The 18,149-nt window shown below is 33.1% G+C and overlaps 1 protein-coding gene across 3 annotated transcripts in view; it reads right to left on the bottom strand.

Annotated features, from left to right (window-relative positions):
* Positions 1-9,666, bottom strand: part of LOC100370732 (PX domain-containing protein kinase-like protein) — a 43,677-nt gene extending 34,011 nt beyond the window's left edge. For all 3 annotated transcript variants that reach the window (XM_085497268.1, XM_085497269.1, XM_085497270.1), the window contains exons 1-4: positions 9,529-9,666; positions 7,476-7,526; positions 6,111-6,345; positions 3,333-3,484 (exon numbers count right to left, since the gene is read on the bottom strand). In XM_085497268.1, the coding sequence (XP_085353394.1) occupies positions 3,333-3,484; positions 6,111-6,345; positions 7,476-7,526; positions 9,529-9,630 (540 nt within the window). In that variant the 5' untranslated portion in view covers positions 9,631-9,666. The remainder of the gene's footprint in view (positions 1-3,332; positions 3,485-6,110; positions 6,346-7,475; positions 7,527-9,528) is intronic.
* Between the last annotated feature and the right edge of the window lie 8,483 nt (positions 9,667-18,149).

Below are 18,149 nucleotides of genomic sequence, written 5' to 3'. Positions count from 1 at the left end.
ACGTGACATATTAGTGTTTATTGGGATTATTACGTGACATATTAGTGTTTATTGGGATTATTACGTGACATATAAGTGTTTATTGGGATTATTACGTGACATATTAGTGTTTATTGGGATTATTACGCGACATATTAGTGTTTATTGGGATTATTACGCGACATATTAGTGTTTATTGGGATTATTACGTGACATATAAGTGTTTATTGGGATTATTACGTGACATATTAGTGTTTATTGGGATTATTACGTGACATATTAGTGTTTATTGGGATTATTACGGGACATATTAGTGTTTATTGGGATTATTACGGGACATATAAGTGTTTATTGGGATTATTACGTGACATATTAGTGTTTATTGGAATTATTACGTGACATATTAGTGTTTATTGGGATTATTACGTGACATAATAGTGTTTATTGGGATTATTACGTGACATAATAGTGTTTATTGGGATTATTACGTGACATATTAGTGTTTATTGGGATTATTACATGACATATTAGTGTTTATTGGGATTATTACCTGACATATTAGTGTTTATTGGGATTATTACGGGACATATAAGTGTTTATTGGGATTATTACATGACATATTAGTGTTTATTGGGATTATTACATGACATATTAGTGTTTATTGGGATTATTACGTGACATATTAGTGTTTATTGGGATTATTACGGGACATAATAGTGTTTATTGGGATTATTACGTGACATATTAGTGTTTATTGGGATTATTACATGACATATTAGTGTTTATTGGGATTATTACATGACATATTAGTGTTTATTGGGATTATTACGTTATTGGGATTATTACGTGACATAATAGTGTTTATTGGGATTATTACGTGACATATTAGTGTTTATTGGGATTATTACGGGACATACTTGTACAAGTGTTTATTGGGATTATTACGGGACATATAAGTGTTTATTGGGATTATTACGTGACATATTAGTGTTTATTGGGATTATTACGTGACATATTAGTGTTTATTGGGATTATTACGTGACATAATAGTGTTTATTGGGATTATTACGTGACATATTAGTGTTTATTGGGATTATTACGTGACATATTAGTGTTTATTGGGATTATTACCTGACATATTAGTGTTTATTGGGATTATTACATGACATATTAGTGTTTATTGGGATTATTACATGACATATTAGTGTTTATTGGGATTATTACGTTATTGGGATTATTACGGGACATATAAGTGTTTATTGGGATTATTACGTGACATATTAGTGTTTATTGGGATTATTACGTGACATATTAGTGTTTATTGGGATTATTACGGGACATAGTAGTGTTTATTGGGATTATTACGTGACATATTAGTGTTTATTGGGATTATTACATGACATATTAGTGTTTATTGGGATTATTACATGACATATTAGTGTTTATTGGGATTATTACGTTATTGGGATTATTACGGGACATATAAGTGTTTATTGGGATTATTACGTGACATATTAGTGTTTATTGGGATTATTACGTGACATATTAGTGTTTATTGGGATTATTACGTGACATATTAGTGTTTATTGGGATTATTACGTGACATATTACTGTTTATTGGGATTATTACGTGACATATTAGTGTTTATTGGGATTATTACGTGACATACTTGTACAAGTGTTTATTGGGATTATTACGGGACATATAAGTGTTTATTGGGATTATTACGTGACATATTAGTGTTTATTGGGATTATTACGTGACATATACATATGTAAGTGTTTATTTGGATTATTACGTGACATATTAGTGTTTATTGGGATTATTACGTGACATATTAGTGTTTATTGGGATTATTACATGACATATTAGTGTTTATTGGGATTATTACATGACATATTAGTGTTTATTGGGATTATTACGTTATTGGGATTATTACGGGACATATAAGTGTTTATTGGGATTATTACGTAACATATTAGTGTTTATTGGGATTATTACGTGACATATTAGTGTTTATTGGGATTATTACGGGACATATAAGTGTTTATTGGGATTATTACGTGACATATTAGTGTTTATTGGGATTATTACGTGACATATACATATGTAAGTGTTTATTTGGATTATTACGTGACATATTAGTGTTTATTGGGATTATTACGTGACATATTAGTGTTTATTGGGATTATTACATGACATATTAGTGTTTATTGGGATTATTACATGACATATTAGTGTTTATTGGGATTATTACGTTATTGGGATTATTACGGGACATATTAGTGTTTATTGGGATTATTACGTGACATACTTGTACAAGTGTTTATTGGGATTATTACGGGACATATAAGTGTTTATTGGGATTATTACGTGACATATTAGTGTTTATTGGGATTATTACATGACATAATAGTGTTTATTGGGATTATTACGTGACATATTAGTGTTTATTGGGATTATTACGGGACATATAAGTGTTTATTGGGATTATTACGTGACATATTAGTGTTTATTGGGATTATTACGGGACATATAAGTGTTTATTGGGATTATTACATGACATATTAGTGTTTATTGGGATTATTACGTGACATATTAGTGTTTATTGGGATTATTACGCGACATATTAGTGTTTATTGGGATTATTATGTGACATATTAGTGTTTATTTGGATTATTACGTGACATATTAGTGTTTATTGGGATTATTATGTGACATAGTAGTGTTTATTGGGATTACTACGTGACATATTAGTGTTTAATGAGATTATTACGTGACATATTTGATCCTAGGGATATGCATGAATCCAAATTTCCACTATTATCACCATGTCCAAATGTTGTTGAATGATTCAGCTCATTATTTTATTTGAATTACATCCTGATGTATCACAAAGATTCATCATAGTTTCATTTTCAACAATTTGTGTATACATACAAATAAACCTATCTTCTTAGAGAGCACACTAAAGCATGGTAAAACATTATAAGTGCAAAAAGTGAAAAAAAAGTATGCACAAAGACAACAATTGTAGCTATTGTTTTCAGTGTCAGATGTATAATACTGGTAATTGTTTTTACTAATGATTATATATCTAAATCTGTAAATATCATTATTTGTTCAGTTATTTTTAGTTTTTATGCTACTACAAGCAAGTAACAACACAATCACATTGTATTGCTAGACAACAGTGAGTAATTACTTACAATCCTGACATACAAATAAATTTTTTAGCAGTAAAGGTTTCATTGAGATCTTCAAATGTGAGTTGTAGTGCATTTCACAATTTTTTTTCATTCCAAATGCCTTCAAATTATCAAACCATTTAAAAAACTATTTTGTGACTTACCCATGCCAGTACTTGACGGACTTTGGGTTGTTCTTTGGGTTTTATTAAAAAATAGTGTTTTCTGATTCTCCATCCGACTTCTTTGAGTGGTTCCACCACTTCCCAATATGGTTCTGATCTGAAGAACATTGACACATGTTGCAAAGCTATTTCTGAAAAAACAAACACATGACAAGATACTCAATTTTACCAGTAATTTGCATTTTAAAGATGCATTACAGATGAGTAAGTGTTTTTATTTATATTTTTAATCTACTACATGTACCATTAATTCTGCAATACTAAATATATGAAATTTTAACATAATCAGTCAAAACAAAATGACCACCATTCGGCCATTTTAAATTTGATCTGAAAAATAAAATGACGTGCATCAGGAACCCATAAAAATAAGCCAAGCATGACACAGTCCCTGTCAGTTATCATAACACAAGTCATTGTTAAATTTGTGAAAGTTCTCTTTGTGCTCGTCATCGCGAGCGCGTCCTTGAAACTTGAGTCCAAATTCGAATACGTGTTGCATGATGACCCCTCTAGTTTAAGACACATCAAAGAAAAACATAGATCACAAGTGAAAGCATATCCAAGTTATCACATTTTAAACATGGCCGCCAGTCGGCCATATTTGATCAAATTGCAAATTGAATTGACATGTACATGTATTCATTTATGACATGCTAAATATCAATGAAAATGAAACATGGGTGACAGAGATACAGTAATATGGCCAAAAATAAATACAGTCGTTATTCGGCCATCTTTGATCTGATTATGAAACAAAGTGACATGTATGATGTATGTGCCAAACACGAATGAAAATGGTACATAAATCTTGGAAATATAGCAGTAAGGCCAAAAAGTGAGATGGCTGTCAATCGGCCATCCTTGATTCGATTTTGAAACAAATTTTCATGGACATGCATCCTAACATGTATAAAGTATGTGCTAAATTTGAATGAAAACTGACAGAGCATGTCCAAGATACCACATTTTCTAAAAACATGATGGCTGCCAGTCGGCAATTTTGAACCGAATCGCTAATTTACTGCACGTGCATATGCCAGATAATGTACTAGTCATATGCAAAAAATGAACGGAATCGGTCCAAAGGATTCTGAAATATGACTCCAGACGGACGGACACACGGATGGACGGACAGAGATCAAATTATAAGTCCCCGTTTTCGGACTTCATCCGAATGGGGACTAATAAACATGTCAGAAATATGGATCCAGAAGCTGATGCTTGATTATGATGATTTTTTAGCATTAAAATGATTGACATTCAGTCATCTTGTATCTCATTGTCAAACGAGTACTTGTACTGGAACAGCATTGATTAAAACAAAATGGCCACCAGTCGGCCAATTTCGAATCAGATCGTCAAACCAATAGATTTGTATGATATGATGTATAATGAATATATAAAATTTAAACATCAGTCAAAGCATGTCAGAGAGATATTACTCTAGAATCACATTCATTAAAAAAATGGCCGCCAGTCAGCTATTTTGAATCTTATCTGAAAAACAAAATGACGTACATCAAGATCCCATAATGTCCAATGTATGTACTAAGTTTTAGAAAAATCCATCTGTAAACAGCAGAGAAATGCTTGATTTTGGTGTTTTTCAGTACAAAAATGGTCGCCATTCAGCCATCTTAAATCAGATCGTGAAACAAATTGATGTCCATATGTATAATATTATTTATGATGTATGTGTAAAGTTTGAATGTAATTACTCCAGGCATGTCTAAGATACATGGTCGCACGGACGCACAAAGGTCAATCCATAAGTCCCCGTTTTCAGGCTGCGTTCGAAAGGGGACTAAAAAGATATTCAATGAAATGAGACTCACAGTAAATTCATTATTGATATGAATTTTTTTATCTTTTCACATTTTAAAAAAAATTGACATTAAATTTTGAGTTGTTTTTTGCCATTATATTGAATAGGATATTGAATGTCATTCATAATGCATTGCACATATTCTACATAACAAGATCTGTAGAGACACATTTGACTCAAACCTTTTACTAAATATTTACCAAATTAGAGTAAAACACTATTAATGCATTTTTTAAAACGGTTTTCAACCTTACTAATAACACATTTTTAGTTGTAGAGTTTGGGCACAAATCATATCTTTCTTGTTTTCAGCATTTTGGAAAATGAAATTTAACTAAGTCTAGTACGACTGATACCAAGTGTAAGCCAGGTTGTATTTGCACAGGACTATCAATGAACACCAGACTTATAATGGGTAGACATATAAATTATAACTAATATTATGCCAGAACACACTGGTTGCATGGCAACAGGAAGTCAGAATGAATGAGATTCATATCATACTGATCAGTGCAGAATTAATGACAGAAGGAATATAATTAGAATGGAAGCAGGGCATATTTGGCAATGTGAGAGCAGGGGGATATGTTAGACAATTAATTATCTATAGAAATGAAGTTAGTGGTCTAGGAATAAATTGGCTTTCTCGATAGAGATAAATGGTTCATTATCTCTTGTCATTAAAAAGTAATTCAGCACAAAAAAAATCTAATCAGAGTAATATAGGTAAAAAAAATGGATCATACCCTTGGGATACAACACAGCTGTGTAGAACTTCATCATACATAATTTCAAAATCAATATACACTAATGAATTAATTAGTCAAACAGATCATGTCACAATTATTTAAAAATCAAAAATAGTAATTACTTTTGGATATGCAGTTTTATCACTAAATATAATGAGGTCAAATATGAAAATAACATACCTTGGAAATTATTTGGATAATTATTAATATCCAAAAACTGCTTCACATGTAGACTGTTTGATAAAATTTGATATGATAAAAGAATATTTAGATATTGCTGTAGTGCTTTTTGTCTCTCGGCAACAAACTCTCGTTCCATATTCCCAAAGACTTTCTTAGGTGGGAGAGGTAGCATTATCCCTGACTGTTTTAAATTGTCATGTAGCGTAACAAAGTCACTGTATCGTCTATGAATCTGTAGGAAAAGCAATCTAAATTATGACTGTATACTTCACAATGGAGGGGAAGAAGTTGTTTAAATAAAGAGAACCTGATATTGATATTCTTATATAGGTCATTTGTATAGAATATTAAAAACATAGAATTATAATGTCATTCATGATATAAACAGCATCAATTAACAAAGCTTTAAAAGTTGTACCCTGGGGACATTTCTGTGGAATTTTCTGTGGAATATTCGTTAATCTGAATTTGAGCAAATTGAGAGATAAATATAATAAATGTTCAAATTTAAATGTTCTTCAGTATCTGTGAACATTGGCACTAGTTTCAGCTTCCCATTTGATTGTGTATTTGAATTCCTCTGTTAATGTTTTGAATAGTTTTCAAAAATATTTCTTTTGTTCTGAAATATTGTAGGCCAATTGCAAATCACAATAAGACATAATGATGGAAAACCATGCAATGTGCTCAAATTCAAACCATCAAATATTTTGCATAATTGTCTCAAACCCCTAACACACCTAGCTGAATAACCTCAGACACTTTAAATAAAAACTTAATATGGCTAGTAAACAATACAGGCTTTAATGAACAAACAGGAGAAATTATCAGTGTCACTGCCAATTATTTTTTCACATCAAAATTTTGGCAGAACAATTTGTACTTTTTTTAATTCACATTGATAAACTTATGAGTGAAAAATTATGGTTTATTTTATGAAAGTTGGCTTTGTGATAACCTTTCTTCCTTGTTGAACATTATATTATTTATTGTACCAAATTTAATACCAAGAAATATTCAAAGAAACATACTAAAATGATTAAACCACTGTAGACATGTAGGTAGTACAATGTATATATGTAGGCAAAGGATAAACCATATTCACTTGTAATAAATGACTTCAATACACCACAAAAGGTCAGCTGAGGTCATGCAGCTTTGTCACATACAACATTATAAATATGATTGTGAAATGCATTGTCAGTTGCACAATTTAGCACAATATTTGTGTAGCTTGAACTCCTTATCCCATTCTTTCATTTCATTCCAATTAGCTGTACATTATGAAGACATAAAAAAAAAAGAGAAATGTTGGCTGTGACATTTATAGTCTTCAATATAAAATGTAATATTTCACCCTACCTGCCAGCAGTTTTCTGGAACAGGACCTCGTTGTACTCGTATCACATAATCCTAAATCAGGAATAAAACAGATTAACTAAACATTTAGTTGATTACTGTTATTGTAGTATTTGTTGCTCCATGCTTATAATCAAACACTCCAGTATATAATCTTCCTTTGGGCATTAACATTAAACAACAATTTGTCCATTGCCGAGATTCATTCCATAAAGAATGTAACTTTATTAATTTGGTTAATTAATTAATGTCTGCAGGTGCTTGTATTTGACTAGGCTACATAGATAACACATTGAATTATCATAACACTATTACGTGCATGACAAGAGTATGGTCATGCATACAGTCCTGTTACAACCATGGAAGGCAGTAGGGGAGGAAAACAAAAGTTTTAATCCAACTTGTTTCTTTTGTTTCAAGCCTTATCGTAATTATCTATTTTTTCCTTTCAACCCATGAGATGGATAACCTCCAATGTACATTATATTGATTTTATTGACAACCATAACACATCAATCACTAACTTAAGGCTTTATGTATTGTTCTGATTCTATTGAAATCCCATAAAATATTACTGAATATTACTGTATGCAATAAGTCTGCCTCTGCTACTTAGTAAATAGTTGATGTTCATGCCAATGTCTGGAAACAAAGCACGTCAGTATTTTAACGTAACCAGGTTATCAAAGTATGTAAGTGTCACAGATGTACAGTCTTTGTGTTCAATTTATGAGCCTATTTTACCAAAATGTTTGGCTATGCACACTAAAACCTTAAATTATGTTATTAAAATATGGAACTTTTTTACGCACATTAAATGTTGATGAATTTGCTGAAAACAGATTGAAAAATAAAATGTTTATAATCATTCTGTGACAGCTGGTAACAGTTACATTTACAGACAACATAAATATCTCTTTTGTCTCCCCTGACCTTCTGTGGATCATTTATTTTGCCACAGAAACCACAATCCATGACAGGACTGACTAGCCATCTGTAAATCAAATGACAATGCACTATGAATCTTATAGTTTCTTGAAAATCATAATAATGTAGTGACTGAATTTTATCATGGTAGAGTTGTTAGCAGTCTCATATACAAGTCTGTTTGAACTGGATTCTCAGCTTTGCTAGGGTAGGCATAAAAAGTAAGTAGAACAAGGTGGATGCTTTGTTTAGATAGAATACACCGGAATACACATGCGTACACAAGCAATAGGCAAATTGTGTCATGTATTGACATTTTTACTAGTTTGAATCTAAAACAGTGTTTATCAATATGCTGCACATTAACCTCTATTTGCTGTAACAAAATACATGGGGATGTTTAGACGACTGAAAGTTGATACGCCCACTCTGGCAACACAGTCCATGGTTAATCTGGAGGGGGTTCTAGTTAGACGACTGAAAGTTGATACGCCCACTCTGGCAACACAGTTCATGGTTAATCTGGAGGGGGTTCTAGTTAGACGACTGAAAGTTGATACGCCCACTCTGGCAACACAGTTCATGGTTAATCTGGAGGGGGTTCTAGTTAGACGACTGAAAGTTGATACGCCCACTCTGGCAACACAGTCCATGGTTAATCTGGAGGGGGTTCTAGTTACAGTTCTAGTTCACAAAGGATTTCACTTTTAAGTTCTGGCTGTATTATTAATATTATTATAATTATTATTGTTATTATTGCTATTAGCCTTTAAAATGAACCCAAATCTACAATTACAGTTTATTATTGATTAAATAGGTGATAAATATTAAATTTGTATCGGTACAGTATTTAGATTTGATTTCATTACATTTAATAAAATTACTGGACAGTAACCGACTTTTGTCAAGAATAGAGGCTTCATGATGTCCGTTGGTCTACAATACCACAAGCTTCATGTAAACAACGTACACGCCATGTACTGTCAGCCACAAGATGTAGTTAGGTCAGTGGCGTATACGTAAACAACCGGGGTAAACACCTGTGACTTCGTGGTAAAGTAACTGCTAACTTATAAGATAAACGGAGGGCATACCTGAAATGCGACTCACGTGGACAGTGAATACTTACTATATGTGTCTCTACATTTTGTGCAGCTTCTATGACAGCTGTTAGCGGTACCGTGTCGTCTAACATTAGCTTAGTCGACTTCTTTTTCTCAAACAACGCCATTTTCACGTTTTCTGTATTTCCTCTTTGGGGGCGGAGAGAAATCTCGCCAGGATCTCGCGAGGTCTAAGGTAGGGTTAGTGATAGAGGGCGTTATACATGATATCAAACCTCAATCCGGTCGGTCACCAACTGAAATACAGTTTTTCATTGTATTTGACATATTCGCATATTTAATTTAATTCAGTATAATCTTGAAACATGGAGCAAATGCGTGTCATACTGTGTCAAAAATAAAATAAAATAAAATAAAATAAAATAGTGAGATAGATCTTATTTTTTTGTTTTTTGCTAGCCAATCAATTAAACCCAACTCATCCAACCTGAAACCTGAATTTGTATGCATGCCCAAGATTCCCTCAATATGAGATACACATCTTGTACGTCTCGATCAATCGGAATGTTCCATTGCGGTACTTTACATACTAAATATACTGTTTTCACGTCTTATTCGTTTTCTCGGGTCAAATTCTCCAGGTAATGGGACATTTATACAACATGTAACTTATACACTGTACTGTCCAAGTTTGTCTGTGCTAGGAAGAAACCACACATGTTAGGTCCCAATTCGAAGTTCACACAATGATCGATTACCAGCGGGAAGGGTTGGGTGTATGGGGGGGGGGGCACTTTTTTCCGGAGCAGGTTTGGGGTTGGTTCACTTTTTTTAAGACAGTCATGTAATTCGGTCCACTCACTGTAACTACAGGCATGAACAATATAATGGGGGGGGGGGGGGCAAGGGTTATTTTCGTTCAACGTAATAGCAATATTTTTTGTTCGTACAACGTAAATAGAAAAAATAAATTCCGTAATTCTGTAATCACAGGCCAGACGTACAACGTAATCAATCAAATATTTTTTTCGTACACTGTAAAAATGTGTCATTTTTCTCGTACGTACAAAAATTCACATCCAAATAAAAAAATCGTAAAGAGTAATCCAGGGAAATTACATTTTAGAAACTGTACAACGACTAGATGACACAATTCACTACAAAATTGAATGTCAAGACGTAAAAGGCCCTCTAACCGAATGAAGAGCATTACGAGGGTAATATGCGCATGCGTCTCTTCACACGGCGTAGCAATGGTGGAGAATTTGAGTCGGAGAGCTCTTCGGACCATTCAATGTTCCATTTGTTAACATTGTAAACTGTAAAAACGTCTTTTTTTTCTTCGTAAATTGTGAGAAGCCCTTTTTATTTCCCGTAAAACCGTACCAGCTACCCCCCTTGCCTCCCCTCTATAATTGTTTACAAATACAAATAGACACAAATGAGGAATACCTCTTATTTCTATAGTTATGTTGATATAAATAGAAGTATGCGTGAACCAAATTGATTTCACTTGTTGATGTGCCTTACAAACTGCATAGTCCTTAATTTGAAAATTTGAAACATGTTGCTCTCCGTTTAATGTTAGACAGTTGCACGTGTTATGCTGTGCAGTATAAAACCGATTAATTATTAATCAAGCAATTTCTTCTTTTCGATCAATATACATTGTATCTAGTAGACAAAATAAAATATTAAAGGCTACAACCAATAATTTCCAAATCACCTCTGGTATTATGAAAACAGACTATTATATTATAACTTACAGTGGATCAAATAGAAACAAACCATTTTATCAATTTCATCTTTCAATACATTAAACTTCACATGAACAGGATTACTGCAGATTTTATACGTTATTAAATTTACTCTCATTTTGATCTTTTCACGTGATTTTTTCAAAGTGAACAGGGAATGTATTCTTGCCACATCTCTGTCACTCATTGTTCACTGTTTTGCCTAGCCTTGGATGACATGGAAGGGAATGTAAAGCCACCCTGACACTTGCACGATTCTGTGACACGCATAGGGGTGACAGCTCGAACTAGTCGTAACAGGCCCGTAGCCAGCACTTTTGTATAGGGGATTCGAAAACAACAATAAATGATATATTTGATGTGAAACGTGTGAATTTTATAATATTCAAAAAGTGTGTTTGAGCTCTGTTACATACATTTTTATATTCTCGTTTTTAAATTCAATTGGTTTACTTTGTGTTACGTTGGTAAGTTGTTCCACATAACATTTTTGAACTATTTTACCATTTTAGAGAAGGGGTCCTAGGCCATTCCCCACCCACAGACAAACACACCCACGCCCTTGATTCATTACGGCAAAATGTTGTACACAAAAAAGACAAGACTGTACGTATCTTAACATTATTGTCCAAGCATTTAAGGTAGAATGCTACTCACGAACTTTTTCGCTCTTCACAGATGTTAGCGCACATAAAAGTGACACAATTTCATGTCGAAATCTGCCAACAATTATTCATTTTAGTATTAGTCAATTATGTAATTTTATTTCTGTAGAGGGCCTCACCACATCGTACAAAATGTAATGGGTAGAAAAGTGCATATCGCGTTTTAAAAACAATACAACATCCATGTAAACATATGGTACTAAGTTAAGCTGGATTCATATTTATCTCGTCGCTTGAAAACTTTTAAAAGATACAGAGCTAGCTGATATATGGTGTGGCAGTTTGTGTAGCGACGAAGTAAGCCCAGACTGTCAGTATTTGCATAATTGCATAAAATTATTGCCAAAAGATCAGCCCTTAGATCAATATAAAATGAACATATAAAAACAAAGTGAATTTCATTTTCTATCATGCTAAATTCAAACGTATCACTACAAAAACTAAAAATTTTCTGATCTAACTGTATTTTTGTGTGCCTGTCTAATTCAACATTATGTTTATGGCCAAAACAGCGAAAACTCGTCGGTATAAATTTTAGTCTATAATTGCTTGCCAATAAATCTCCCAGGTTATAATCCTACATCGATTTTTTCGAAAGTACACAGCCTGGATGATTGTGAAATTGAGGCATGCCATTCTTGCTGACAACATTTTTTTTTATTCTTTGAGTAAATATCCCTAAGAAATTTGCAGTATCTGCCAACTTGTTTTTCAAAGCAGGCAATGCCGAAACCATATTTGAACAGGAGATTGTTATGTGGGTTTCCCAAGTAAGTCTGTTTTGGGGTTCCAGCTATTTATTATTTAATTTTAACCAATATAAGATACAACGCTTGAAATAACCACAGCATAATGGCAGCCTTCTACATTCGTCCAACATCGCTACATTGTTTGTACAACTATTAATGCTAAGTAGATAACTGCAAAATGTTGTCTGTACCCTCTCGATTTCCGAATTTTGGTACCCCCATATCGCTACCATAAGAAATAGCTGGCACGGTGATTGCATCAAACAAATTAAATGCACTAACCAATGGCATACTACCAAGTTTCTTGCAGTACGTAAATTGTTGGTTTACTGTAAATCTGTTTTTTAGAGGGCGGTAAAATAATATGCATATAGTAGCAGTTTAGCAGCGGTCTCAATAAACTTCTCCTTTTTATGAACCCACTAAAAATATAGAAAATTTTCTAAGACATCAAAAAAAACGTGTAAAAAAAATATGTTTGAAAAATATGATTTATCGCATAGTTTCAGTGCTGAAGCAACACTGTGGGATAAATTTTTGGCTGCAAGAAGCTCTTCAACCAACCTTCAACTCGTGATGATAAATCTTCGTCATTTTTTTAATGATGTTTTCAATTCTTAGCTGTACACTATGTCCAATAACACAGGCTACACGTACTAATACAATAAGTTGACTACATTTGGCTGATACACTTAGAACAAAACAGTATATATGCCATCATTAACTTGAAGAATACAAAACTAATGAACCAATATGAAAGTACAGTGTCGTGTTGTCGTCTCAATCCCGTTCAAACCCCACACTTTACTAACTGAGCGAACACTAGCACAAGACAAACGGACCTATTCAGGACCACCACATCTTTCAGAGAGTGACTACCATTACATTATTGTTTCAAATGTTGCTTTAATATTTAACATCAGCTGCTTGAACGCGATCTTCATTACACCATCGCGGAATCACCGAATAAAAGCTTGCCCATTTATAACAACCTGTTTTGATTGGCAGCTGAGACGGCGTAACTTCACGATTGACATTTAAAGCTCGTTGTCACTAAAATGCTCATTACTATGCAATTTCGACCGAGTCTGATAGTTACCTCACTGAGTCAAGTTATTTAAACGATGATAATTATTTTAATTAATACTGTTTGTTTTATTATGTTCAAATCTACGATCATAAATCTATTCACTTCCAAAATTTAGGGGGTTCGACCGAACCCCCCGAACCCCCCCCCCCCCAAACTACGGGCCTGCGTAAACTGGCGTGAAGTGTACGTAAACCCGTCGTGACTGCGTGTCATGCCGGGGTGTCATGTCGGGATGAGAATTTTAAAATGTTACGTCATATAGCAGGTGAACGAAAACTGGGCAGGCGCGAGGCGCCCGCGTCACCCCGAGGCAACGACGCGAACGCACAGACGATTTGAACTGACGATGCACATCTACGTCTCCTACCGCACGATCTACTTTTCATTATTTTATCATTTTAAAGAGATTTTAGCACTGAATGTAAAAGTATTTGATATATTTATTTTAAATAACACACACATTTTTATACAGAAACTTAGGATATAAGAAACCTAAAACTACGTGGAATATGTAAACAGAAAAAAGAAGATAATTTACAACAACTGTACAACCCTAAGACACACTTACACATACAAACCATATCAAAATAATCTCTGTGTGCTGCTAACGTGGCTATATTTAAAGCATTGTGACCTTTCCCATTGGTTTTACATAGGAATATATGCATAACTTATATTTGGTTTTTTTCTGTTACATATCCTTCATTCTCCATTAGAGCATATTGTATTGTCATTTATATATTGAAATATGAAAGAGTGTAGAATAGGAACATCGAGTTACAAAAACCATCCCCAAATTGTAACTCGATGTTCAATTAACAGTTAACAGAAGTTCAAGTTACGAGCAACCTATTTTATTGTTTTTGTTAGACGTCCACATTTAGTAACTCGAACATTATAGAATTTTTGTCTCGTATATTTCCCGTAATTGGAAGTTCGGTTAACTGATAGTAACAATTCTAGTTACTAAATTTGAACGTCAAAAAAAATATATATATATGTTGCGCGTAACTCAAAGTTCTGTTAATTGTCAATTGGACATCGAGTTATAATTTGGGCGTGGTTTTGCAAAAGTGGGTGTGGTCATTTGTGTAACTCGATGTTTCCGTAACTCGATGTTAATGATGTGCGTAATTCGAACAATTCAGCATCTCGTAGAATATATTCTCTGTGTGACAATCTAATAAATATTTATTTCAGTTAGTAAATAAATAAGTTACGGCGTGATTATCATTGGCTCATTGTAGTGAATAACACTATTGTCTGGGTTATACTTATTCGAAAATGATGATGCTTAGAAGCTAGTTCCACAAAAATATCTAGTGCTGAATTAACAGCGCTAATTTCGCTCTGGCTTAAAGATTACAGTTATAGCTGTTTATCCTCTACTGACAAATCCATATTTTTGCATTATATTTTAGTTTTGTTGTAATACGAAGTACAAATAAGGAATGGGTTCAGCCAACATGCTGCTTGATTTTAAAATAGTGGTGGGTTACATGCTTTACTCGTACGCGTTATAGAGTGTGTAAAACACGCAATAAATGCATAACTATTTACTTCGTTGTCTTAGATAATCATTATTTTTTCTTATGTTTAAGTGTTACACGGATGTAATCGATTATGTTGCCCAGCTTAGTGGGACAATACAGTTTTGCATAATTTCTGCATACAGTTGGTGACAAGAATGTTCTCGGGCAACTTTCGGTAAACCCCGAGACTATTGATGGTTGACAAAATCATTGAGATCTCAATCTCGTCTTTCAAATACGCTACACGCGGAATTATTGTCTTTTTCGTCCAAACTATTAAACCAAGTTTGTTTTTTAGAGAACGACTATCCTTATCATTCAAAAATTAGATGTTCAGAAACTGAACATGCTAATGAACTTGCTATACCAAAATATTATATTTGAAATGTACACATAAAGGATGGAAACGTCCTAATAACGGGCATTGCGTAAATACGCCAAATACTAATGGTCACCAAGAGGACACGACGTATAAGAAAGATGCTCTGAATTTGAAACCACAGCTCTTTATTTACTAGTTTTAGTATTATAGATAGAAAAACAACATACCTGTAACCACGGTTACTGAAAAAGGTGTTTTAGTAACCGTGCTGTAACATCAAACACACAGATGGGACAATATGTTTGAAGGTATTAACAAGTGAAAACGTATTGATATTAGGCAATTATTTTATACATATTCATGACATGGCAACATATATTGTATAACATCTGTAATAAGGACTTTATTTCATCTTAAAAATGATTCAGATATTACTGCAGATATTACTTAAGATACATCTTAATTATTTAGCATGCATAAATTAAGACGGCATCAAGATAACAGAACGAGACAGACTGGTACGACATATACGCCATTTATATGTTACACTACACTACACTATCACCAAACACAATAAGGAAGTGCAAATGATGTCCCAGGCACTTCTATATAATTTGAGAAGGGAACTCCCATATGTTTCACCCTACATTAAGATTACAAAATGGACTATAAAAAAACCGAAAGTTGCATCAATCGCATATTTATGCAATAACTTCTAAGTGACATGTAAATTACTGTCCCAGTGCCGGGGTAATTTGTTCTAAAAGAACATTTAAAATACAAAGAAAAGCTAAATATGTAATTTTCATATAATTACAAATAAACATACTTGCAATTTATAGAATAAATTTAGTATGATATTGCATTTTTTTAATCAAGAGAAATGTCGCTGTCCCAATCTTAAGTGAAATGTACGTTACCATACACTTAATGCTAATACGTAATTATGCTCTAGAAATATGACTAATGTCACAAGTCATAATTTGGTTATCCGAAATTGTAACGCATATGATAAATGCGTGTTAGAAAAACTGCTCCAGAAACTAATGTTATTTAAAGTGACCAGAACGGGTCCGTGGTCAAATGTACATAAAGGAAACACACGAGCACAAATCTGCAAAAAATATGTGGATGAAAAAAAATGAGCGTTACTGAAATGTACGTTACTGGAGACAAAATAGGAAAATTAACTAGTTTTAAGCTTGACACAAGTTTTCTGTCGTTTTTCACACAACGAAGGCAACCAAATAAAGTCATGTTATTTTAAGAAACCATTCATAATGACGCTAGTCTGCTTGAGTTGTAAAACAATCTTGTAGTTATAACTTATACTCAATTTAAACTGTTGTCTTGGTAATTGCTCAATTATATGCTGTGTTTGTAAAATAGTAGTAATCGCACAATCATGTTACATGTCGTGCATGTCTTCGGTTTTGGTTTTACTTGCGCGACAGAAATACGATATATAAAAAATAATAAAGGTAAGTAACACCAAAAATATTTATAAATGAACAATAAAAAATATAAAAAAGTAAAAAAAAAACATTAAATAAAATGAAGAAAATACCTACATCGGGATTTTAATCAAATTGGATAATTATATGCCATTTATCAACATTTTTATTTTCTTATTACAGAATACCGAAAATACCATAAAATTATAACTGTATCAGTTATTCAACAAACGGCTCGGTTTGATTTTTTAGTGAATTTGCATAATAAAATCACTATTTACCGAAAAACAGTACAGTGGTAACGTGCATTTTTTAGTGATAACAACTACATAGGTGTATTCCAAAACCCTATAATGACCTCTGGAACACTTTGAACGGCGTTTGATTTATATTTAACATATATATAGATTTTCAAACGCTGGTAAAATTTTGATAATTTAACAAACTTTGTAACCGCCAATTACATCTCCTTATTGTGCTTGGGTGTACATAACTGGACAACAACAAAACACTGAGAGGCCGACCGATGATTCACATTAGATTGCACCTACCATGAGTGTATGGATGATTAACACAGAAATGATCACATGATACAACATATATATACATAGAGAGAGGAATTAAGACACAACTACATGTATATTGAAACTATACACCTATACAAAACCACACTTATTATACATATGTCACCGTAACGCTGTAAGTTACAGAGTGCCGTAATTTTGCGGTATTTTACGGGGTATTTTCATCCTATCATATAAGGAAATGCGAATTCCGAATATGGAATGATTACGCGCGTTAGCGTCCTCTAATAATAAAAACAAACATGGCTGCTATCAGGGTTTGACCGGACTCAAGAACTTCGCTGATTCTGTTCTAAACTTTTTGGATCGGCTTTCGGCTTAATAATTAGGTTATTACGGGTATACCTCAAAGTATGCACTCAGACAGTACGCCGCGCATCGACTTCCGTTGCATACTTTGAGGTATTCTCGTAATAAACTCATACTATCAGAAGCTTATGTTTAATGATTAACTGCCCCAACGAACATACATATAAACTTCGAAAATTAACATATTAATTAAAACAGATGGGTTTAATTGTTACTTAATAGTG

Source organism: Saccoglossus kowalevskii, chromosome 3 (genome assembly GCF_978046115.1).
Source record: "Saccoglossus kowalevskii chromosome 3, keSacKowa6.1, whole genome shotgun sequence".
In the NCBI taxonomy this organism is placed as follows: Eukaryota; Metazoa; Hemichordata; class Enteropneusta; family Harrimaniidae; genus Saccoglossus; species Saccoglossus kowalevskii.
Note: the sequence above shows the minus strand (reverse complement) of the source record. Positions and strands in the feature narration are given on the sequence as shown.